Source organism: Phyllostomus discolor, chromosome 10, assembly GCF_004126475.2.
Source record: "Phyllostomus discolor isolate MPI-MPIP mPhyDis1 chromosome 10, mPhyDis1.pri.v3, whole genome shotgun sequence".
Taxonomy (NCBI): Eukaryota; Metazoa; Chordata; class Mammalia; order Chiroptera; family Phyllostomidae; genus Phyllostomus; species Phyllostomus discolor.
Genome location: NC_040912.2, coordinates 140075 through 161827, shown reverse-complemented (window position 1 = coordinate 161827; position 21753 = coordinate 140075). Strand labels below are relative to the sequence as shown.

Genomic DNA, 21753 nt, shown 5'->3' with positions numbered 1-21753 from the left:
GTCACAGAAGGAAGGTCAGGGTCCCCGCAGGCACGCAGGGCTCACAGCTAGGTGCGTGGGCCACCCCTGACCCGGGGGCAGAGCCAGGGCCTGGCCACAGCTGTGCAGAGTGAGGCTGGTCAGCTGGCAGCTCGGTGCAGGGTCCCGGCAGCTGCACGGTGGCCTGCCCTGGCCATGAGTGCTCCTTAGGCCTCCCGGCGGAGCCCTGCCCACGTGAGCAGGACAGGCCCCTGGACCAGCCTGCAGGCCAGGCCAGCCTGAGGGGTGTCTGAAGTGACAAAGCGGCGGGGTGGGGTGGTGCTGGACATGGCAGGAGCTGGGGGGCGGCAGCCGGGGGTGCGCACACAGGACTGTGGTTCCAGCCCTTGGTGGCCATCGAAGGTCAGGGCTGCTGGGGACCCGTCATCGCTGGTTCTCGGCTCTGGGTTCTACCACGCTGCGGGAGGAGCTCCGGTCTGCTGTCCCGTGCAGTGGCCAGTGGTCTCCAGATGTGGCCACAGTCTTCTGGGGAGTGGGCTGGTCCCCCACCGCTTCGCCCCGTTTGTCATCAGGAGCATTAGGAAAACAAAGCCCACGCCTCCAGCCGGTCCTGCCACTCCACAGGGTCCAGCAGTGGCAGGAAGGGTCCTGGGGGATCTGCCCGTCTCCCCCTCGGCCCAGCCAGAGGGGCTGCGAGGGAGAGCCCAGGTGGTGGGCTCCAGGGAACCTGCGGCCCGCCAGCCTCGCATAGCTGCCAACACCACAGGGGTGGTGGGGGACCCTGCGGGGCCTGTGCCTGGCTCTGGGGGCTGTTGGAAACCGTCTGGACACTTGGGGGAGGCAGGCTCAGGCTGCAGGGTCTCATGTTGGGGGGGGGCTGGGGACGTCTGACCTGATGTGCAGGCCACATTGTGAAGCTCAGGTGTTGGAGGTGCCTGGGGCAGCCCGGACTTCTCCCTGGGGCCTCTGGGATGCTGCAGAGCTGAGCTGTCCAGTTGGGGGAGGTGGGGGCTGGCGTGGGGCTGGCGTGGGTGTGGGTGTTCCAGTTCATTAGTGGCACCTGCTCTGGCCCACGAGTGATGGGGGCTGCAGCCTCAGCACTGCCCACACCTGGGTGCCCACCCCCCTCTGTCCTCTGCTCTTTCACCTCTGCCCTTTCCCTGCCTGGGGTCCCCAGCCTGCCTTGCAGGGTGTGGGCTCTGCCCTGCCCTCCCTCCCAGATGGCCAGCTCAGGGTCAGCCTTGGCCCGCATGAGCCTGGGGAGGTGCCCTGGGGAGCCTGTCGGTTTCCTCTGAGAGTCTCCAGGTGGGCCTGGTGGGGGGCGGGGTGGCCCAAGGGCCTGGCCTGCCTGAGCTGACCTAAAGGTGAGGAAGGGACCCAAAAGGCCTCCCCGGCCAGTGTCTCTGCTCCCACGTGGCGGACAGCACCTTGATTCCCTGCCTCCCGCGGCCCTGCCAGGCTGGGACCCCACCCCCCACCAAGTGCCACACAGCCCCCCACCCTGGCTCCTGCACCCCCCGGGCCCCCGCACTAATGCACGTGCTGTCTGCCGCAGTCACTGCATCCAGCAGATCCTGGAGGCGGTTCTCCATTGCCACCAAATGGGGGTCGTCCACAGGGACCTCAAGGTGAGTCCCCGCCCCGCGCTGTGCCGGGGTCCGCAGTCTGTGCTTGCACGTCCCGTGAGAGGAGGCCTGGAGCGCTGTGTATGTGGGGGCCGTGCTCGCGGGGGGGGGGGGGCGTGCTCGCGCATGCGCGCATGAGGTACGTGCGCGTGTGAGACAGCCTGCAGAGCGTGCGCGTGCGCGTGCTCGGGACTGCGCACGGCCTTCGCACCTCCAGGCTCCAGGGCCAAAGGGGACAGCTGTCAAAAATGAGTCTGTGAGCACCTTCAGGGTCTCACTCTCTGCCTTTGGGTTGAGGGGGGCGCCCACACGTCGTGTGTGCAGAGGGTGCTGACGCCGCGGGAGAGGTGCGCGGGGCCGGCCTCCAGCGTCTCTGCGAACTCCCGGCCCATCCCCCAAGTCCCTGTGGCTCTCAGCCCGGCCCTGGGCGAAGTGGCTGCAGACCTTCCGAAGGCTGGTCACCCCAGGACACAGGGGCGGGGGGCGGGAGGGCCTTTAGGGGGAACCCCACCCGTCCTCCTTCTCCCGCCGGCCCGCGCGCCTTCTTGGACTCCAGCTCTCCCCAGGCTGGTTCTGTCAGTGTCTGGTCTGCGGTGGGGGACCCCCTGGTGGCGGCGGAGACAGCCTGCCCCTGGCGCTGGCACCGAATGGGGTCACCCCTTCCGTGGGCCACTGAGGGCTTGTGTGTGTGGGCTGAGCTCTGCGCGGTGCTCTGAGTGTCCCGCCAGGAGCAGGCCCAGCACCCTCTCCTGTGCCCGTCCCGTGTCCGGCTCCCTCTGTGCACGTCCCAGCGTCCCCTGTCCTTCCACGTGTCTGCCTCGCGTGCTCGTGCCACGCCGGTCACTGTGTCTTGTCTGAATGGGCCTCACTCGGGGCCCCTGAGAGGAGGGGCCGTGTGAGTGGGCGGGAGCCCCCACCTTGTGCCCGGACCCCGAGACCCGCGGCCGACTTTGAGGCGAAGGCAGAGGCACGGAGCCGGCACACGGGGGCCTGCTGGGAAAAAGGGGGCGGCGGCGGCGGGACTTCCCACCAGGTCTGGGGAGCGGCTGTCCCTGCTCCAGAGAGGACCCTGTGCTGACTGAGGCTCTCGGGGCTCTGGCCACCCAGGGAGGCAGAGTGGGGAGAGCAGAGGGGCCGGCTCCAGCAGGCAGGGGGCGGGGCAGGGGGCGGGCCCGACAGGGGGCGGGGCCCAGCTGCACCTTCCCCGGGCAGGCAGGTGGGCGGGTCGGGATCGGTAGCTTCAGGCCCCGCCCCTGCTGCATTCCCGCCTGATGTCAGAGGTCGGGGTCCCCTGTCCGCCTCACTCTGGCTGAGCCTGGCGCTGACACTCGCTGACTCTGAGGAGCCCTAGCTCTTCCAGTTCCAAGCAGTGTCCAGAGCCGGGCTGCTGTGTTGGTCTTCCGTGGTGGTGGTAGAGGGTGTTGACATAAAGCGTCCAGACCTGGAGGGAACTTACGCAGGTCTTCTGAGCTGCATGGAGGGCGCTGCTGGGGATCGAGGTCGCAGACCCTCCCAATAACGGGGGCTTCGCAGGTTCTTTTGGAATTGAGGGGCCTGGGAGGAGGGTCTCGTGGAGGGGAGAGAGCGAAGTGGGGAGAGACTGGGACGGGGAACAGGGTTATGAGCTCTCTTGAGGGTGCTTCCCCCACCTCAAAGGTGTGTTATCCTGGGTGCACAGAAGCAGGGGGCCGGGCTGGCTCGGAGCAAAGGCCAGCCTCTCGCTGCAGAAGCCGCAGGCCTGGGCCTGAGGACCCACCATGGCCTGCAGAGCTGGGGATTCGTTGTCAGATCCCCCGTGAAGCTGCTTTCCATGCAACCCTTCCTTCTTGTCCCCACGTAGCCCCGTGGCCTCTGTGGGCTTGCCCGTGGGGAGGGAGCCCTGGCAGTTGGGGGTGAGGAGTCCAGCAGCTGAGGCTCTGAGCACTGACCGCTGGAGGTGCTCAGGCTGCTGACATGGGCTGGGACCGGAGGGGCCCGGCGTACAGGGCGCAGCGTACCAGTGTCAGACCTGGGGCCGGTGTCTTTCCTCCCTGAGCAAGGGCGTTGCACCCCGAGGTGCAGAGGCCGGCCTTTCCCACCTGTGCTGTCGGACGGGGGTGGGGCAGACAGAGCCCCGCCCACCAAACTGAGAGCCGTGGGCGTGGTGGGCAGATGTCCTGCACTGCCTGGGCTTCGGGGCCCTTGGCCGTTCCTCCTGGTCCTTAGGGGTCACACCCTGCAGGGAGTGATGACTTCATGCAGCCCCCCACCCCCACCATGTCTCTGAGCAGCCAGACATGGGGCGGGGAGGGACACCCCACTGCGGACGGGGGCCCACCAGGGCTGGCAGGGTGCACTTGGTTCTGGTCCAGCGCCCCGAGTTCCCTGTCCGGGTCTGTGGGATCCCAGCCGCACTCTGAGAGCCAGCTTTTCCCTTCGAGGCTTGTGTCCCTGCCCCCAGGGGGCAGACTTGGGGTACAGGCTGTGGGGTGGGGCGCACAGGGGCCAGCAGCGCCTGGGAGACACCCACACAGCAGGATCAGACCTGTGCGCCCCCCTGCAAACCACTGTCACCTCTGTTTTGTCCCCTTCTGGGGGTCCCCTGCAGCCTGAGAACCTGCTCCTGGCCAGCAAGTGCAAGGGGGCCGCGGTGAAGCTGGCGGACTTTGGCCTGGCCATCGAAGTGCAGGGGGACCAGCAGGCATGGTTCGGTGAGCGCCCGGCCGGAGGGGCAGGGAGAGGGGTGTGCTGCCCCAGGCCCTCACACGGCCCTTCCCTCCCTGCAGGGTTCGCCGGCACGCCGGGCTACCTGTCCCCAGAGGTGCTGCGCAAGGAGGCCTATGGCAAGCCGGTGGACATCTGGGCGTGCGGTGAGGCCAGAGAGCAGGGAGGGGGGGCAGTGGCGGGTGGGGGTGTGAACGGGGCTGGCCCGGGAACTGCCCCAGCCCAGAACCCCTCCCACCCAGACCAGACCTGGGACCCTGGCTGTTGCTGAGCTCACGATCCGCCCCCCCGCCCAGCGCCCCAGGGGCTGGGCCTTGTGTGCAGACCACCTTGTGGAGTAGGGTAAGGGTCGGGCGGAGGTGATGGGTGGGGCTGTGGGCAACGCCACTGTTTGCCAACTGGTGACACCTGCTGACTCGGGCGGTGGGGGAGGGGAGCTCCAGGATCCCAGTGCCCTCATGGGGCTGGCCGGCTTCAGGCAGGACCCCCCCTTGCCGGGGCCGAGGCCCTGACTGAGGGCCCACAGCCGTGGAGCTGGACTTCTGACCCCCGTGGGCCGCAGTCAACAGCCCCTGCAGTGGCCAGCGACGGGCCAGTGGCCGCCCGGAGGGCTCCGCGGGTGCAGGGACAGGCGTGCCCGGGTGCGGGCCGTGGCGTGAGCCCGCTCCTTGGCCCCCCAGGCGTGATCCTGTACATCCTGCTGGTGGGCTACCCGCCCTTCTGGGACGAGGACCAGCACAAGCTCTACCAGCAGATCAAGGCCGGCGCCTACGACGTGAGTGCCGCCTCCTGACCCCTGACCCCTGACCCTGGGGAGCCGGCTCCTGCGGGGCAGTGGGGGGGCGTAGACCCCCTGAGCACTGTCTCCCCCTCCAGTTCCCGTCCCCCGAGTGGGACACGGTCACACCCGAAGCCAAAAACCTCATCAACCAGATGCTGACCATCAACCCCGCCAAGCGCATCACCGCGCACGAGGCCCTGAAGCACCCGTGGGTCTGCGTAAGTCGCCCCGCACGGGCCCCCCCGGGGTGGGGGGCGGGCTGACCCCGGGTCCTGTCCCCGCACGGCGGGCGGGCCGCCACCCTGAGCCTCACCCTGGCCCCCTCCGCAGCAACGCTCCACGGTGGCCTCCATGATGCACAGGCAGGAGACGGTGGAGTGCCTGAAGAAGTTCAACGCCCGCAGGAAGCTCAAGGTGAGGCTCGGGCCGGCACCGACCGGCGCCCCGTGGAGGTGCCCGTGCCCGCGAGGGCCCCACGCTGGGGCCAGGCTGCTCGCCAGCAGACCCCACGTGTCAGGGGGACCCAGGGCCCCGACACGACACCGAGGTGCCCATAAGTGGGCCGGGCCTCCAGGCGCATCGCTGGCCCCCCCTCAGCTGCCCGTGCCTGCCCCGAGGGCCCTGGGCGACACTCCTGGCCCTCTGCCTGGCTCTCCCGGCCAGGGCAGGGCAGTGAGGACAGCAGCCCTAGTGCTTGGGCGGGCGGGGTGGTGGGGGAGAGACTGGAGGGGCCGTCCTGGCCCACCCTGCACGCTGCAGGCAGGGGGGTGCCGGGCACAGCCGAGCACACTGGGATGCGGCCGTCAGGGACCCCCTGGGGGTCCTGAGGCAGTCCCAGGCCCTGGTCAGTGGGCAGTTTAGGGCCCAGGGTGTGTCACCGTGTTAACTCTGGAACCGAGTGGCTTGTCTGGGCGCAGTGGGCGAGTCCTGCCAGACACCCACAGGCTGAGGCTGGGCAGGGGTGGCGATGCAGTCCTGGCCGGCAGAAAGCCCTGGCCTCAGCTGTGGGTCTCTCCCCAGGGCGCCATCCTCACCACCATGCTGGCCACCCGGAATTTCTCAGGTGAGAACGGCCTTCTCTGGGAAGACTCAGTGGCCTGCCACCCACCACCGGCCCTTCTCCCACCTCAGCCCCGCCCCCGCTGCTGCTGGCCTGGCCCCTGTCCTCTGAGGGCCGGTCTGCCCCACCTGCTCCGGCCAGGAGGCCGCCCAGCCCGCCCCTGCGTGTTGGGTCTCTGTGTCCCCGCCTGACACCCCAGCTCCGTGTGTCTGTCCAGGTGTAGGTCGGCTCCTCTGTGGCCTGTCGTTGTCCTGAAACTTCTGAGCACCGTCTTGTGTGTGGGAGGTGAGAGGGGGGTCCGGAGCCTCTCTGCTGAGCTCTGGACATGCTGGTGGCCCCCGGCCTGGGTCACGGACGGCGGGCGGGGCTGGGGGCGTGCGGCCGCTGGGGTGGGGGGTCTGGGACCCCGAGGCCAAAGGCCCCGGCAGGCCCGCCAGGGACAGCATCACCTGAGTGGGGCCGGCCGCCCACTCCCTGTTGTCTGGCTTGCGTGTGCGGAGTCTGTGGTCCGTCCTCACTGTGTGTGTGCGTCCGGCGCCCTCCTGTCCCTTTGCTGTGGAGCGGGGCAGTGGGCGGGCACGCCGTCACTGGCGGGGCGAGTCCTGCCCACGCGGGGCCACGGGCTCTCTCAGGAAGAAGGAGGTGATGCCCGAGCGCCGCTGGCCGCCCCCCTCCCCCACCCCCCGGCTCCGGTTCTGCCGAGACAGGGGCTGTGGCACCGCCGCCCTCGGCCTGGACTCTAATCTTCTTCTGCTTCCTTTGTCTCTTCTCTCCCCACCTCGCCCCGTCTGTGTCCGCCCCCCCCTCGTCTCTAACCGGTGCTAACAGTGGGCAGACAGACCACCGCTCCGGCCACAATGTCCACCGCGGCCTCCGGCACCACCATGGGGCTGGTGGAACAAGGTAGACGCTTTGGACCCGTGTCCTGCAGCCGGCATGCAGCTCCCCTGGCTGCGGCAGCGCCCAGGGGCCCGGGAGCCCTGCTCCCGCGCTGGCCGCGTCCCCCAGAGCCCTGGGCCTCAGGCCCTGCCCAGCAAAGGAGGGACAGGCTAGGCGACCCCTGACCCGGGCCCCACATTCGTGTATTTGACCCCCCAGTCCTGGACCCTGAGTCTGGAGGTCGAAACCCCACTGTTCTGAGCCCTTTGCTTCAGAAACTCTGTTTCCGCTTGTCCAACCAGTCCCCATTCAGAATGACCTTGACCATCCACAGCAAGCCTCCGGCCTGCTACTGGGGATCCCAGTCCTGACGGGGGGTCCCCAGGGGAAGGGCACAGAGGCAGAGACCCTGCCCCTGAGAGCCTGCTGGCTCCCCGTCACCCTGGCCCCGTCACCCAGGGGTCTCACACGTGCACAGCTGCCCCGTGAGCCCCAGGTGGGGGTCTTCCGCTGCCCTGAGAATGACTTCGAAGGCCTCCTCTTGGTTCTTCCCTGCAAGGACCCCTCCCCCTGTCCCAAACCCACAGGGGACCCTGGTTCTGCCAACCCGCGCCCAGGAGTCCCAGGTCAGCTCCCACCTGCCTGGGACCTGGCCCAGACCCTCTGAGGGCCGCTGGCCTCAGGAGTCCCTCCGGGGCCCGAGGGCCCAGCCCCAGCCCAGGGGGTGCAGGGTAGGGCGGGCAGGGCTGCTGAGGGCTGGCCCTGGAGCTCCCTGAGCTGCGGGGGCCCAGGCAAAGCCCGTGTCTCCTCCCAGGCCCAGGCCCAGGCCCCCTCTTTCCCTCATGCCCACTGCACTCCCTCCCTCAACCCCACAGACCAGGCAGCCCTGCCTGCCTGACCGACACCCCAGCCTTCCCAGTGGCCTCCCCTGGGGGCACCAGGGCAGGACCGCCTCGGGGCGGAGGCCCGTGCTCTGTCGGTGGGCAGGCCCCACGGGTGGGCCCGGAGGGCTGTCCTGAGCTGCTTCCTGTCCAGCTCCTTCTGCAGCACCTGAGGGGAGGGACGGGCAGGGGTCTGGGAAGGTGAGGCCACAGGCTCCCAGCGAAGCCCTGCCCCAGGCGCAGGGAGAGGGGCGGGCGCCTGAGCTGCTCCCTGCCCGGCTCCCGCCTGCAGCGCCGCCTGCCTGCATGAGGCTGCGTGCATGGGGGCTCCGTCTGGGCGCTGAGGGCCGCCTGCCCTGGGGGTGGTCAGTGCATGGGGGCAGGGCCCAGCATGGCTGTCCTTGGTGACCGGCGACAGGACAAGGCGAAGGCTGGCCCTGCGGGCCGAGGGGCCTCCCTGCTGGGTCAGGCCACCCCAGTGGCCGCCCCAGCCCAGCAGACAGGGGCGGGCAGAGGGTGTGGTGTGAGGGTCTCGGGTCCGAGGTGTAGCTTCTCTTCAGGGGACGGAGCAACCCTTGGGCAGCGGGGGGCCGTGTCTCTGTGGGGTGTGGCCGTCGATGGAAGCCCTGGCCAGGCCCCCGCTGCCTTCGCCCTGAGGGACTCGGGAGCTTCGGGGGCAGCGGGGGCCTGGCCCGAGGACCCCCGAGAGGGGTGGGGCCGGGGGTCGGTGTTCGGTCTGCACGGCCCCCGAGGGGTCACGACGTGTGCGACTCGGGAACCCACAGCTGCACCTCCCGAGCCTGGGGCTGCTGCTGGGGCCGGCGGGGCTCGGCAGGCTGTGGAGGTCCCTCCTCCGGGAGACGCAGCGGCTGCAGCTGCGCTCGGGGGCCCGGCACTGGTGAGCGGGCCGGGCGAGAGGACAGCTGTTGTTGGAGCCCAGGCTAGGGGGCCGCAGGCCTCGAGCAGCGTGGCCTGGACCTCAGGCTCAGCAGAATCGAGGACTGAAGAGACCCTCTTCAGACCCGGGCCTATCGCGAGGCCTCCTGCTGCCCCTGCCCGGGGCCTGATCCGGAGCCCCCTGCTCCCCCGAGGGGCAGACCGCACGGAGCCGTCTCCTGCCGCTCCCACCTCAAAGCCCGCGGGCATGCCGAGGGCCCAGGCCTCATGGCACAGGGGCAACTCGCCCCACACCACCCTAAACTGGAGAATGGGGGCAGCTTGCTCGGCTCACAGGCCAAGGGCCTTCGAGACGGGCTGAGTGCCTGCCCACCAGGCCCAGCGGGCCATGGGCAGCCGACTGGTGGGCCAGCACAGACGGGGTCCCCGGGCTCCGTGAGCTCAGATGACTGCCACTTGGGGGGGCGGCAGGGCCCAGAGGCGGGGTGAGCGGGAGGTGCTGTGAGACCGTGCTCACCAGGATGAGGAGGCTGGTGGAGGGGGACTGGTCGGTCCTCGGGCTGTGCTGTCCCTCCGCCATGGGCGGCGGGGACACAGGTTTTAGCTGCTGCCAGGGCAGGTTTTCACATGGCCCCAGGAATCTCTGGCCCTGGGCAGCTGGAGGGCAGGTCCTGAGTCCAGCTGCCCAGGCCTCACCCTTGGGGGTCTGGGGGACAAGAAGAGGGGGGTCTGCGGTCCTTCACTCGCAGGGGGCGACTGGGGCGGGGGGTGCTGGGGAAGCCGCCCTGTGGGCCCTGCGAGGGAAGCTTTGAGAGAAGCGACAGGGCCCCGGAGGCCAGGAAACCGTGTCCGGGGCAGCCGCTTGGACTGCCTCTTGGGGCCTCTGACCTAGCAGCCACCCGTGTCCCCACGGGTTGCCCCGAAGGCAGTGGCGAGGGCTGGACCTCGAGGACAGTGGTCAGCAGGCAGCCCAGCAGCCCTGGCCCCGGCCTGATCGCTGCCCCGAGGGTCCTGCTGTGCTTCCCAAGCTGAGCAGCACCAGGACCCCCCTCAGAGGGCCTGCTGGGGAGATAGGGGCCCAGCCCACCCAACTTTCTGCCTCAGGAGCGGGAGGTGGCGGGCGATGCTGAAGCTGCTGGCAGAGGGGCCCCGGGCCTCGCTGGGCCTGAGTGCCCATCTGTCTGCCCCCCTGGCCAGGGCAGCGGCCCCAGGGCTGCTCCCAGCAGGGGAGGTCAGGCCCGGCCCCCGGGCCACCCTGACCCTGCGAGCCAGCAGACTCCAGTTCCCCCAGGCCGGGGGTGAGGGGCCCTTCGCTGCTTCCCCACCTGCACCCGCCAGCCGCGGGGGCGCCGCTTGCCTGGTGGATGGCTGGGTGGGCGGGACACAGGAGGGTCCCTGCTGCAGGCTGGCCCTCGGCCTGGACTGACGCAAGCCTTGTTTTCTCTCTCCCCTCCTCACGCCCTCCCCTCCCCTCCTCACCTTTCCTTGTCGTAAGGTAAGCTGACTTTTTCTTTTTGCAGTTCTGTAGTTAGCATAAACCTCTGTGGAGGGCGCAGGTGCTGGGGGCCGAGGCACGTTGGCAGGTGCAGAGAGGGGAGGCAGGCCAGGCCGCCCTGACCTCCACATAGAGGGATAGAGGGTTGGGGCGAGCGGCCTCCCGCCTGGTCTGGACGTCAGAGGGGTGGGGGCCGCCTGGGCTGCGGGTGGCCCCACGCATGCCATCCTGCTGACCCCCCCCAGAGCCCACGGTCCTGGGGGGTGGGCATGGAGGCGGGCATGGCCCCAGCCCGCTGCAGAGCCAGGCCAGGAAGTAGCCCCAGAGGGAGAGGCTGCCCCTCGGGGCTCTGGCGTGGGGTAGAGCTCCGAGTCCTGTCCTCCGAGGGAGGGGCCGGGGTCCAAGGGTAGGCAGGCTCGTGGGGTTGGGACAGGCAGCACCTGTGAGTAGCCAGCAGCAGCTCCCTGCCCCCCACCTGCCCAGAACGTGGGGACTTAAGGGTGCCCCGCACCCAGCTGGTGTCCCCGTCTGGGGGGCACTGCCTTCCTCCTTACAGAGCCGCCTGCCCCCTGCAAGCCGAGGGTCCCAAGTGGGAGGAGAGATCTTGGCATCCTCAGGAGACAAGGGTCCCCCCAGAGCCCCCCAGGACCTAGCCACCCTCTCACTTTTGGGAGCCCTGCGGGCCCCAGGGCCGCCCTGCCTGGGGAGGGGTGCAGCAGGCGGCCCCTCCCTCACGACGCCCGTTTCCTCCCCCCGCAGCAGCCAAGAGCCTGCTCAACAAGAAAGCAGACGGAGTCAAGGTGAGGCCGGCCCCCAGGCTCCTGCTGGAGGGACCCGAGGAAGAAAGACACGGCCTCATGGCCCCTAACGCTCTTCTCTGTCTTCCCCACCGCAGCCCCAGACGAACAGCACCAAGAACAGCTCGGCCGCCACCAGCCCCAAGGGGTCGCTTCCTCCAGCTGCCCTGGTACTGCACCCCTCAGCCCCCGACTTCCTAGCCTTCCTGCACCCCGGCTCTGTGGTAGCCTGGGTGGCAGTGGGGTCCAGCTCCCTGCCTGGCTCTGACTGCTGCCCTTGGGCGTGGGGTAAGGGCCGACCCCTGGCCTCACGGACGGGTGGGTCAGAGGTGAGAGGCTGCAGGGGGCCGCTGAGGCTGAGAGGCAGAACACAGGGCGCTGCCCCAGGCCCCTCTGCCCCCAGCGGCCGGCCCGGGGCCTGCAGGGAGCCATGCCGGTGGGGCCCTGCTGCGGCCCCAAGGGCTGCGCGGATGGACACACCGCCAGGGAGTCTCTCCAGGGAGGAGGGAGGGCTGCCCTTCTGAGCCCACCCGCTGACCGGGGGGGTGGGGGGTGGGCAGAGACCCCGTGGTGGTTCCCCATCCAAGTCGTCAAAGTTGCATCCCGCAGGCTGGAGGCTGGCCCGGGACACACGCCGGTGTGGCCATGCCGGCCTGTGGCTGCCCACAGCGGGGGACCCTGCAGCGGAGGGGCAGGCGGACTCGGGCTGAAGGGCCCTGGCTCTAGGCCTCGCCCGGGGGCTCCTGTCCAGGGCAGCCCCACGGCCAGTGGTCAGGACGGTGGCCCAAGTGGAGGTTGGGGCTGCTGGTCCACAGGTTCCCAGTGAGTCCCTGGCCCTGTCCCCACGTGTGGGAGCCAAACTGGGGGCAGGCCAGGCCCAGGGCCGGAGAGCCCCACAGGCGGCCTTGCAGCCGGACCCGGGGTCCGGGACCCCCACATCCCACTCGCCACCACATCCCGTGCCGTCTTCCAGCCTGGGCCCCCCCCACAGCTTCTCCCCCTCGCCCTGGGCCTGAGCTCATCGTCACCCCGTGGCCCGGGTGCCTCGCCGGTTCCATCCCGCTGGCCTGGCCCAGGGCCCTCTTGCAGCTGCTGCCCTGCCAGGCACCCCCTCCATCCTGCTGCTTGTCCCTCCTCCCCCCAGCTCCACTGGGCACCCACTGCCCCTCTTCTCACCCCCCTCCCTCCTCCCTCCCTCTGTGCTTCCTTCTTCTGTAGGAGCCTCAAACCACCGTCATTCATAACCCCGTGGATGGGATCAAGGTACTGCACCGCCCTCGCCCTCCGCCGAGCTTCTGCGGGGGCAGGAGGCAGGCCCCCAGCCCCGGGGCCGTCTGGGCATTGGCCGTGTGAGGGCGGGGGTCCTGCAACCCCTCCCAGGGCAGACAGGGCCCCGGAGGCCACAACCGTGCCCCCCGGGAAGGGCCCAGGAGCTGCCCTTGGAGGCGTCGCTGCACCTGACCCGCTGACCCGGGGACTGGGGGCCCTGATGCTGAGGGCAGGGGCCACATCTCAGGACCCTCCTGGATGCCGCTGGCCCCGTCCACTCTGCCCAGCAGCGAGCAGGCCCAGACCTGCCAGGGGCAGCTGACAGCAGAGCTCTGCTCCCAGGGTCCTGGTGGAGGAGGGCCTGGGGTGGGGGCAGCACAGACCTGTGACCTCACTGTCCTCCTCCTGCTGCCTGCGGCTTCCTGCTGAGCTAGCCCCTCCTCTGCTCCTCTCTGCTCCCACTCCCCCCGCATCTCTCTGGGGCGGTGGGAGGGATGGGTGGATGGCCCAGCTGCTTCTAGGACCAGCAACCCCCCCCCCAGCCCAGGCCTGCAGTTGGACACCCCCTTAGCCATGGGCCGAGACCAGGGGACCATGGCCCACGGCTTCTTGGCTGTCTCAGCCCCAGGGTGCCAGCACCTGACCCTGTGTCTGGTGTGAGGCTCCTGTCTCCCGGGCGAGCATCCTATGGGGCTGTGCTGTGAGCTCTGACCCCGCAGTGGACAGACCACTGGACTGGCCCCAGGCCCCAAGCGGTGTGTGCTGTCAGGGCCAGAGAGTGTCCCTCAGGGGCCCCGGTGAGCTATTCCTCACTGGGAGCTTGGCGACAGGTGGATGGCACCTGTTTTCTTATGGAAGGGCAGTAAGCCATGAATGGGGCTGGAGGCGCTGGCCTGCATCTGGGTGCCCTGAGGCCACTGCAGAGGTGGGCCAGGCCTGGCTGGACAGCACAGGCCAGGGAGGGCTGGGTGCCGTCCTCGGAGGAGGTGTGGGTGCAGCCACACTCTCCCTGGGCCCCCGAGGTTCTGAGGTGGCCGCTCCTCTCCCGGGGAGCCTTGGAGCCTTGTGAGGCCTCATCTCCTCTGTCACTGAAGTGTTACCTGAACACACAGGGCCTTCCCACCCAGCACGTCTGTTGGCCGTGGGGACATGGGAAGCTGAACCCTGGGGCCATGCAAAGCTCCAGCGCCCTGTGGGTCCTGGGGTCCTGTGAGGGCCCCTCCCAAGTCCCCCGGTCACCAGGCCCCGTGGGCAGGGCAGGGCAAGGCAGCCGCGTTCTGACCCGCCGCCTCCCTGTGTCTCCCCAGGAGTCGTCCGACAGCACCCACACCACCATAGAGGACGAGGACACCAAAGGTACCGTGCAGGCTCCCGGCCGGCAGGGGTGCGGGCAGGCGGGGCCCCGTGTCAGGGCCCGTGAGCCGGCCGTGTCTCCGGGGCCAGCCATGCTCAGTGGCGGCAACTCTGGCCCGGCTTGCGTGCTGGGGTCCCCCCAGCGTGTGCGGGGTCCGGCAGAGCCGGGCAGGCTGGGTGCCCTGACCAGCCAGGAGGCTGCTGCCCTTTGCCCTCTGCCCCAGTGCCCCCACTCACCTCAGGGTCCATTCCCACAGGAGGAAGGCATTCGTGGTTGAATTTGCTCAGTTTCTTCTCTTGAAGTTCTTTCAAGTAGGGACTGGCTGGCAGCAGAGTGGGCAGCAGCCTGGGGCCCTTCTCTGGCTTCTGGGTGTTTCTGTGGCCTCGGCGTGGGTGGGGGTCTGGTGCCGCATTCCCAGCCCGGCTGCCATGCCCGACGCTCTGATCTGACCACACACCAGCGCCCTCAGGTCTGCCCCGGACGCCATGGCCGGCCGCTCTACGGTCTGGGGACAGAGGCCAGGCCCCACTGCATGGCAGCTGTCCCAAGCAGCCCCACACCCCGGAGTGGAGGTGAACACAGGACTTCCACCAGGGAGACTGGGCGCTTGTGTGGTCACCCAGACCGAGACGGGCCGGAGCCGCCGGCTTGGGGGCTGTCCCCCAACCCACCCTGGCCTCTAGGAGACCAGGCCTGGGCTGCAGGCGGGTGGGGGAGGGGACCAGCCTGCGCACGGGGGCCTCGTTCACAGGGCAGGCCCGTGGGCACACGCAGCACCCCCTGGGCCGGCCTCGCCTGTCTGCCGTGAGTAGACGGCCCTGGGCCCTCTTGGGGAGATGCTGCCCCCGGAGCCCCTGGAGCCCACCCTGTGGTCTCGGGATGGCCAGCTCAACCCCCGCCTCGTCTCTCTCCTGCCCCTTCCCTTCAGCGCTCCTGCCGCCTGCCTCCTGTTCACGCCTTGTCTGTGCCCCCAGCCCCCAGGGCCCCGACATCCCAAGCTCAGTGGGGAGGGGCTCGGGGACCCAGGAGGCCGAGGGCCCCCCCACCCTGTCTGCCTCCGGCTCCCATTGGCCCTTTGCCTGCCCTGTGCCAGTCGCTGGGCCCCCTGTGTCTCAGGGTCTCCTTGAAGGGCCTGTAGCTCCTCTCTGAGGGGACCCTCGAGACCCAAGGGCAGGCTGAGCCCCTGGGCAGACCCTCTCAGGGGCCTAGCTCGCACTGCAGTGGGTGCTCCTTGCTCCCCGGACAGGCCCAGGGTGGGGGAGACAGCGGCCTCCTCCTCCCCTCCTCGTGTGTCTGCCCTGTCTGCCCGGCCCCCAGGGTCTCTGACATCCTGAGCTCTGGCTGGAGGGGCTCGGGGACCCCAGACGCTGAGGGTCCCCTGCCCACCCCATGCGGGTGGAGTGGCTCCCTGTGCCTGCTGGCACCGCCACGTGCCCGGGCAGGGGCACCCTCGCTAGCAGCCCAGCCTGGCTCCCCGTCAGTGCCCCCCCCCGGCCCCACACATGCTGCCCAGGCCCCAGGCGGCCCCCGAGGCCAGGGGACTGTCCTCCCTGATCCTTCAGGCCACTCACTGCGGCCTCTGCAATCACACAGACTTCACAGGGGTCCCAGGCCCCGTTTGACCGCAGGCCTGTGGCTTAAAGGGGCGGGAAGGGCCTGGCCTACCCGCCCAGCAGGCCGTCCCCACAGGGCTGACAGAGCCTCAGCTCTGTCCTCCTGGGCCGGGTGCCCCTCCTTGCCTGGCACCCTCTGCTCAAAGCAGCTTTCCCCCCCCCCCCGCCCACCTCCCCCCGTGACCGTCTCCATCCCCCTGTGACTCCCAGCGTCCCCTGTCTCCTCCATGGTCCCTTCCACCCCCCTGCCCCCCCCACCCCCCACATCCCCATGACCCCTGTTTCTCTTCCACCCCCCATGACCCTCTTTGTCCCCCCAAGTCCCCTTGTGACCCCCTCTACACAGTCCCCCTTGCTTGGCTTTCTGCCCACAGGTTTCCCGTCCTGCACCCACCCCCGCCTGCCTTGTGCTCACATCTGTTCTGTCCCACCCCAGCCCCCAGGCCCTCTGACATCCTGAACACGGTGAGGAGGGGCTCGGGGACCCCAGAGGCCCAGGGCCCCCCACCCCGCCCATCTCCGGCTCCCCCAGGCCTCCCCACCCTGTGTAAGCAGCACTGTGAGCGGTGGTGCTCAGGGTGTCAGCCCGGCTGCAGTGCTCTGCCCCGCTCTGGCGGGGGCAGCGGGGGACAGGGGAGGGGCCCAGGGGTTCCGCCAGGTGCCTGTGGCCTCGGAAAACAGAGTCCATGGCCAGAGAGGTGGGTGTGAGCACCTGCCTGTCAGACTAGAACCTGGATACGGGCTCAGGATGAACAGGGCTGGACCCTTGAGGTCTGTGGGCTCTCCACAGGACAGCAGAGTTCAGGGGCTCAGAGGACCCGGCCAGAAGGGTGCCGCTGCGGTGGCATCTGGGGTGTGGCTGGCCAGGGTCCAGGGCAGAAGGGCCTCGCAGGGCGGGGCTACTCCGCAGCCCAGACCGGGCGGCCGGAAGGGGAGGCCCCGTGGGGCTGGCGCTGCCCCCGCCCCGGGCAGGGAGGAGCCAGGCCGCTCCAGTCTGTCTGCCGACCGGACCGCCTGCCAGTATCACTTACAGGGATGGATGACACCCCGGGGCCACAGCCACCCCCACCTCCGGGGAGACTCCCGGCTCTCAGAGGAGAGGCTACTGGGCCCGGGGCCCGGAATGGCGGGGGAGTGGCTGGGTGAGTGCGGACCCCTGCCCACCCCCTGCAGGTCTGGGGGCGGCAGCAGGGCAGAGGGGAGCCGAGTGAAGCCGTCAGAGCCGCAGGGGCGGGCTGGGGGTCTGTGGCCTGCAGGCTTAAGGCCGGGGGTTCACCAGGAGCGGCCCTGGGGGGCTGAGGACCTGCCACGAGCACCGTGTGCTCAGGCTGAGGGGCTAGGCCCAGTGGGGGGCCGCTGGAGCCCCAGCCTGGCTGAGGGGATTGGGTGTGGGCTATGGGGACGACACCGGAGCCGGGCCGGTTCATGGAAATGGGGTGACACTGTGGTGGACACAGGGGGGCTCTGTGGTGTGGTCAGAACTCCATTTGTGCAGCATCTTGTCTGAGCTCAGCAGCTCCAGGTCCCACCCCCCAGACCCTCAGACCCTCGCCTGTGCCCTGGAGACCTGGAGGGGTGTCCCAGGGGTGGGGGCCCTCTGCACGAATTGGCCCAGGGCTGCAACATCCCCCTTGGGTCTGCGTGGCAGCCTGGATGGGGGGCTCAGCCAGGTCCGTTTAGGGGTCTGCGCTGAGCTCGACTAAGGGAGGTGGGGGCCACAGGAGGGGCTATGAGCAGGCTTAGATGGGGGGGCCGGGGGCTGGAGCCAGCGGATGTGGCCTGGCCTGTGGGGGTGGGGTCTTGGGGTGCTGAGGGTGGGGCCTAGCTCCCTCCGGGAGTGGGGCCTTTGCTCCTGGATTCGTCCCACCCAAGCCCCTGGCTTCCCGGCCACCTGAGAGCAGGCGTCCCCCGCTGACAGAAGAGGCAGGACGGCCTGGCGAAGGGGCTGTCTGGGACGGGGACCTGCTTTCTGGGGGCCTGAGCCGGGTGCCCCTCTCCAACCTGGGGACCAGGGCCTGCCTGTCCAGCACCGAGGCCCAGGACTAGGGCATCGTGCGGGTGGGCTTGGGCCCCTCCTTTGCTGGTGTGCGCCCGCCAGCTGCCCCGGCACGTAGCTGGTGCTCGCCGGCACAGGCCGGGCCTCCGTAATCGGGGATTACACACGATCCCGCTTGATCCTGCGCAGCTGTCAGAGGGTGGCCGGAGGGCCTCCGGCCCCTGACAAATGCCAAGGGACAGGGTTGGTGCCAGCAAGGAGTCTCCAGGGTCCCCCAGGACCCTTTGCCAATGGGGGGGCCTCCCTGTGTGGGGCCCCAGCTCACCCTGGAGAGGCAGGACTGTGTGCAGGGCCCCCACCCAGGGCCGGGACATGTATGGAGTGCGGCTGCTGCTGTCCCCCAGACTCGAGACTTCTAGGTTTGTGCTGTGAGCTCGGAAACGTCCTTCTGTTTACTCAGTACCTTCTCTTTACACTGACTCCCGTTTTTAATGACAGCCTATGTAAAACCCTCAATATTTCATCCGTGAGTGGAAGATCGGCTCACTTATACTGTAGGGGACAGTGCAATCACAGTACACTGGAAACAAGACAGGGAAATGCCACCCAGCCCCCGCTGCCCGGCCCTCAGCTCTGTGGGGTGGGGGCGGCTCCTTCCCTCTGAGGAGTCGGGAGATGAGCAGGGTCGGGTGGGAGGTGGGGGCTCCTGAGCAGTGGCTGGACTTGGTCCCAGGCAAGGGGCGCCCTGGATGAGACACAGCAGGCGCTGGTGACTGTGTTGGGGAGGTGGCCAGGGTACCAGAGGACAGGGGGCTGTCAGAATTGGAAATAGCTCAAACAGAGGGCAAAGAGGTGGGCTGGATGCTGGGGACGCACTGTGGCCTCAAAGGGTCATGCAGCCCTGCTCGGCACCCAGGAGTGACCGGGACAGAGCCCTCGAGGTGGACAGGGCCTGGGGCACTGGAGCCCACAGCCGCTCTCCTAGAGGCCAGCCTCCAGGGCCAACCAGGCAGGCGGGCTTCTGCAGTGATGACCCGGAGCCCAACCCTGCTGGCGTCTGGACACAAGCTGGGTGGTAAAGCAAAGTGGGACAGTAGCTGAAATGCAGTGTTTACAGGCCAGTGCAGACATGCGCACACACAGGCACATGCACACACTCCCACAGGACACGCACACATATGCACCCAACCCCTTGGAGGTCACAGCACGCCTGCACTCACATGCAGCACGAAGCATCTTCTGCCGTGGACTCGGCCCCTCTCCAGGTGGGATCCCGGGGGAGGAAGTGCCCGGCCAGCCCCAGTGGTGGTGGGAGGGTGGCCAGGCAGGCAGCAGGGGCCGTGGGTACAGGCTTCTGAACGCTAAGTGCTTGGGGCACCGAGCCCACGGATCCACACAGGCCTGTGCCACTCCCAGCAGCTGGAGTGGAGACCTGCAAGTGCCCACCCCACGTGGTGGCCATGCAGGGAGCCGTGGCCCCAAGTGCACAGACGCACAGTGGAGGCAGCCTTGACCTGCGGGTCCCGGGAGGCTTCCTGGGATCCTGTTTTCAGGTCACTTCTTGGTCCTCTGTTTACCACCAGCACACCCTTGCTTTCCGAAATCCCCGCAGCGTGTGCCTGTGTGTGCACACGTGTGTGTTTGAGGGTGCATGTGAGGGAACACCAGCATGTCTGTGCAGGGACTTGGTGCAGCACTCACTCTAGCACCTGCAACGATGTAAGGTTGTATGTCTTTGAAACATCTAGAGCAAATAAGACAATGTTCAGATTTGAGTCTGCAGGGTGTGGGCTGAATTAATCTCTCTCTTCCCACATGCTTAAAATTTTTTGCATGAGAATAAATTGTACTTAGAGACAAAGGGGTCCTAGCCGACCATCCTGGGGGCCAGACCTGTCCAGGACCAGAGGCCAAGTCAGTGGGAGCCCGGAGGCCCAGGTGGACTGCACAGGATGGACAGGTGGTGTGCTGGCCAGCACCTGGGCCCAGGACTGCAGGCAGGTGGACACCGGCAGAGGTGGAGGCCAACACCTGGTCCGCCGGCACCCAGGGAGAGAGGCTGAGGCCCCCATATCTGCTCTCCCCTCTGCCTGGTCCCTGCACCCCTGCTCCTGGCCTTTAGACAGAGGTCTCGCCAGATCCCCCAGCCCCCTCCCTGCTGTGTGAGCTGTCCCTTCCCAGTCCCCCAGGAGGAGTTGTTGGCTTTGGGGAGGATCTTGAGAGTGAAGCCCAAGTGGGCTGGACCAGGAAGACAGGTCCCAGGGCACAGCTGCAGAGGGCCCAGGGGTCCTGCCGGGGGCACTGAGGTCAGGCGCTGGGGTATGGCAGGTGCCATTCCCCCTTTCTGCACTTTCTAGACGTTTTGCACTGTGGGTGGAATTTCCTAGTCTTCAGAGGTGTTTCGTTTATGACAGACAAGGGAGAAGCCTGTTGGGCTTGGAAATGTAGAAGCCCATGGTGGCCTTGGAGGGCATGGGCTGAGCTGGACAGCGGGGGCATCAGACCTCAGGGTCCCCCCGGAGAGGAGAGGCGGGAGGGGCGGGGGCTGCGTGGGGGCCGCTGCCGCGGCGTGGGGGCCTCGGGTCACCAAGCCTGTGTCCCCGCAGCGCGGAAGCAGGAGATCATCAAGATCACTGAGCAGCTCATCGAGGCAGTCAACAACGGGGACTTCGAGGCCTACGCGTGAGTCGGGGCCTGTGTGGGTCCTGGGTCACCTGGGTGGGCTGTGAAGGCGGGCTGGATGCCCTGGGCGGGTGCAGAGGGGCCCCTCCTCACCTGGGTCTGCCCCCCAGGAAAATTTGCGACCCAGGCCTGACCTCATTTGAGCCTGAAGCTTTGGGCAACCTGGTCGAAGGGATGGACTTCCACAGGTTCTACTTCGAGAACTGTGAGTGCGGGAGCTGGGGCGGGGAGGGCGTGCAGGGGAGGCCGGGAGCCCAGGAAAGCCCACCCACTCCGTGCCCAGAGCCCCAGGCAGGCGCGGGGCGGCCCAGGGGCCAGTGGCCGCTGGAGGGCTGAGCCCCCGCCCGCTCGTCCGTCCGCAGTGCTCGCCAAAAACAGCAAGCCGATCCACACGACCATCCTGAACCCGCACGTGCACGTCATCGGGGAGGACGCTGCCTGCATCGCCTACATCCGCCTCACGCAGTACATCGACGGCCAGGGCCGGCCCCGCACCAGCCAGTCCGAGGAGACCCGCGTGTGGCACCGCCGCGAGGGCAAGTGGCAGAACGTGCACTTCCACTGCTCAGGCGCGCCCGTGGCCCCGCTGCAGTGAAGGTGAGCCCGGCGTGGGGGCGGGGCCTCGGGCGGGCGGGGCCTCGGCGGCGGGGCGGGGCCTGCGTGCCCGCAGCCACCTCTGCGCGTGCGCCGGCGCTGACCCCGCCCTCGCCGTTGTAGACCCCGACGGATGGTGTTCGGCGCGCAGCCGCCTCGGCGCACGGCCTGCCTGTCGCATGTTTGTGTCTGCCTCTTCCTCCCCTGGTGCCTGTGTCTGCAGAAAACCAAGACCAGATGTGATTTCTTTTTAAAAACAAGATGACAGCAACAACCACACACACGAAATGTCTGATGAAATGGGAAAAAAAACTAAAGAAAGGAAAAAGCTGTAAAAATGACTGGCATTCGTGGGGCTTCGAACGTACTGGCCATTCCCTACCCGAGCTCCACCTGTCTGTCCGCTCCTGGCCTCCGGACCGCCGGCGGTGAACTTGTCCACGGGGCGGCGCCCGTTGCCCTGCCGTGTTTGTTTCGAAGGGGCCCAGCCCTCTGCCCTGCGCGCAGTGGGTAGTGTCTGGTGTCGTCTGGGGGCGCTGCGGGGGCCGCGGGCCTGAGCGCAGCTGTTCCCTCTGCTTCTTTTCCCTTCCTCTCCCCCAACCAAGAAGGCGGGTGTGGGCCCCTCCCGTGCCGGCGCCCCGGCGTGGACGGGCCATGCAGAGGCTGGGCCAGCCCCCAGAAGGACCAGTCAGGAGAGGAGCCCCTGGGGCCCAGGGCTCTAGCTCTGGCCCTCCTAGGGGCAGGAGGTGCAGGTGGGTACACCTAGCGTCAGACCCAGGCCGGCTACACCCGGCGGGGGAAACACCCTTGGCAGCAGCCCACGGGCCTTCCGCAGACACAGGGGCAGGGGTTCGAGGGGCTCCTGGCTACAGCAGGGCTCCCGGCCTCTGGCAGTGCTGCGGGAGGGCAGGGCCGGGCCGACCCCCTCGCCAGGCTCCAGGAGGCTGCAGTGTGTGCCCGGGACCCTGAGCGGGGAGAAGGCGCAGGGCTCCCAGCACTGAGGCTCAGGGACGGCCTGTGCGGTCAGATGGCAGCGGAGAGCAGCCAGGGGTGCGGGTGCGGGGCTGCCCGGGCCTGTTCACAGAGGTGTGGGGCCCAACTCCTTCCCCTTTAATTGACGTTGTTTTCAACAAAGATTCTCTTCATCT

General features: G+C 68.6%; 1 protein-coding gene across 4 annotated transcripts in view; it reads left to right on the top strand.

Annotated features, from left to right (window-relative positions):
• CAMK2B (calcium/calmodulin dependent protein kinase II beta) overlaps positions 1 to 21402 on the top strand; it is a 48478-nt gene extending 27076 nt beyond the window's left edge. Inside the window, exons 6-21 of one of the 4 annotated variants that reach the window (XM_028504149.2) lie at positions 1535 to 1607; positions 4192 to 4294; positions 4370 to 4453; positions 4988 to 5082; positions 5184 to 5306; positions 5419 to 5502; positions 6109 to 6151; positions 6977 to 7051; positions 11063 to 11100; positions 11196 to 11267; positions 12316 to 12360; positions 13674 to 13722; positions 19936 to 20011; positions 20122 to 20216; positions 20374 to 20608; positions 20729 to 21402. In XM_028504149.2, coding sequence (XP_028359950.1) covers positions 1535 to 1607; positions 4192 to 4294; positions 4370 to 4453; positions 4988 to 5082; positions 5184 to 5306; positions 5419 to 5502; positions 6109 to 6151; positions 6977 to 7051; positions 11063 to 11100; positions 11196 to 11267; positions 12316 to 12360; positions 13674 to 13722; positions 19936 to 20011; positions 20122 to 20216; positions 20374 to 20606 — 1288 coding nt within the window. In that variant the 3' untranslated portion in view covers positions 20607 to 20608; positions 20729 to 21402. The remainder of the gene's footprint in view (positions 1 to 1534; positions 1608 to 4191; positions 4295 to 4369; positions 4454 to 4987; positions 5083 to 5183; positions 5307 to 5418; positions 5503 to 6108; positions 6152 to 6976; positions 7052 to 11062; positions 11101 to 11195; positions 11268 to 12315; positions 12361 to 13673; positions 13723 to 19935; positions 20012 to 20121; positions 20217 to 20373; positions 20609 to 20728) is intronic. The other 3 variants (XM_028504151.2, XM_028504150.2, XM_028504155.2) reach the window with 3 other exon arrangements.
• Positions 21403 to 21753: the final 351 nt, after the last annotated feature.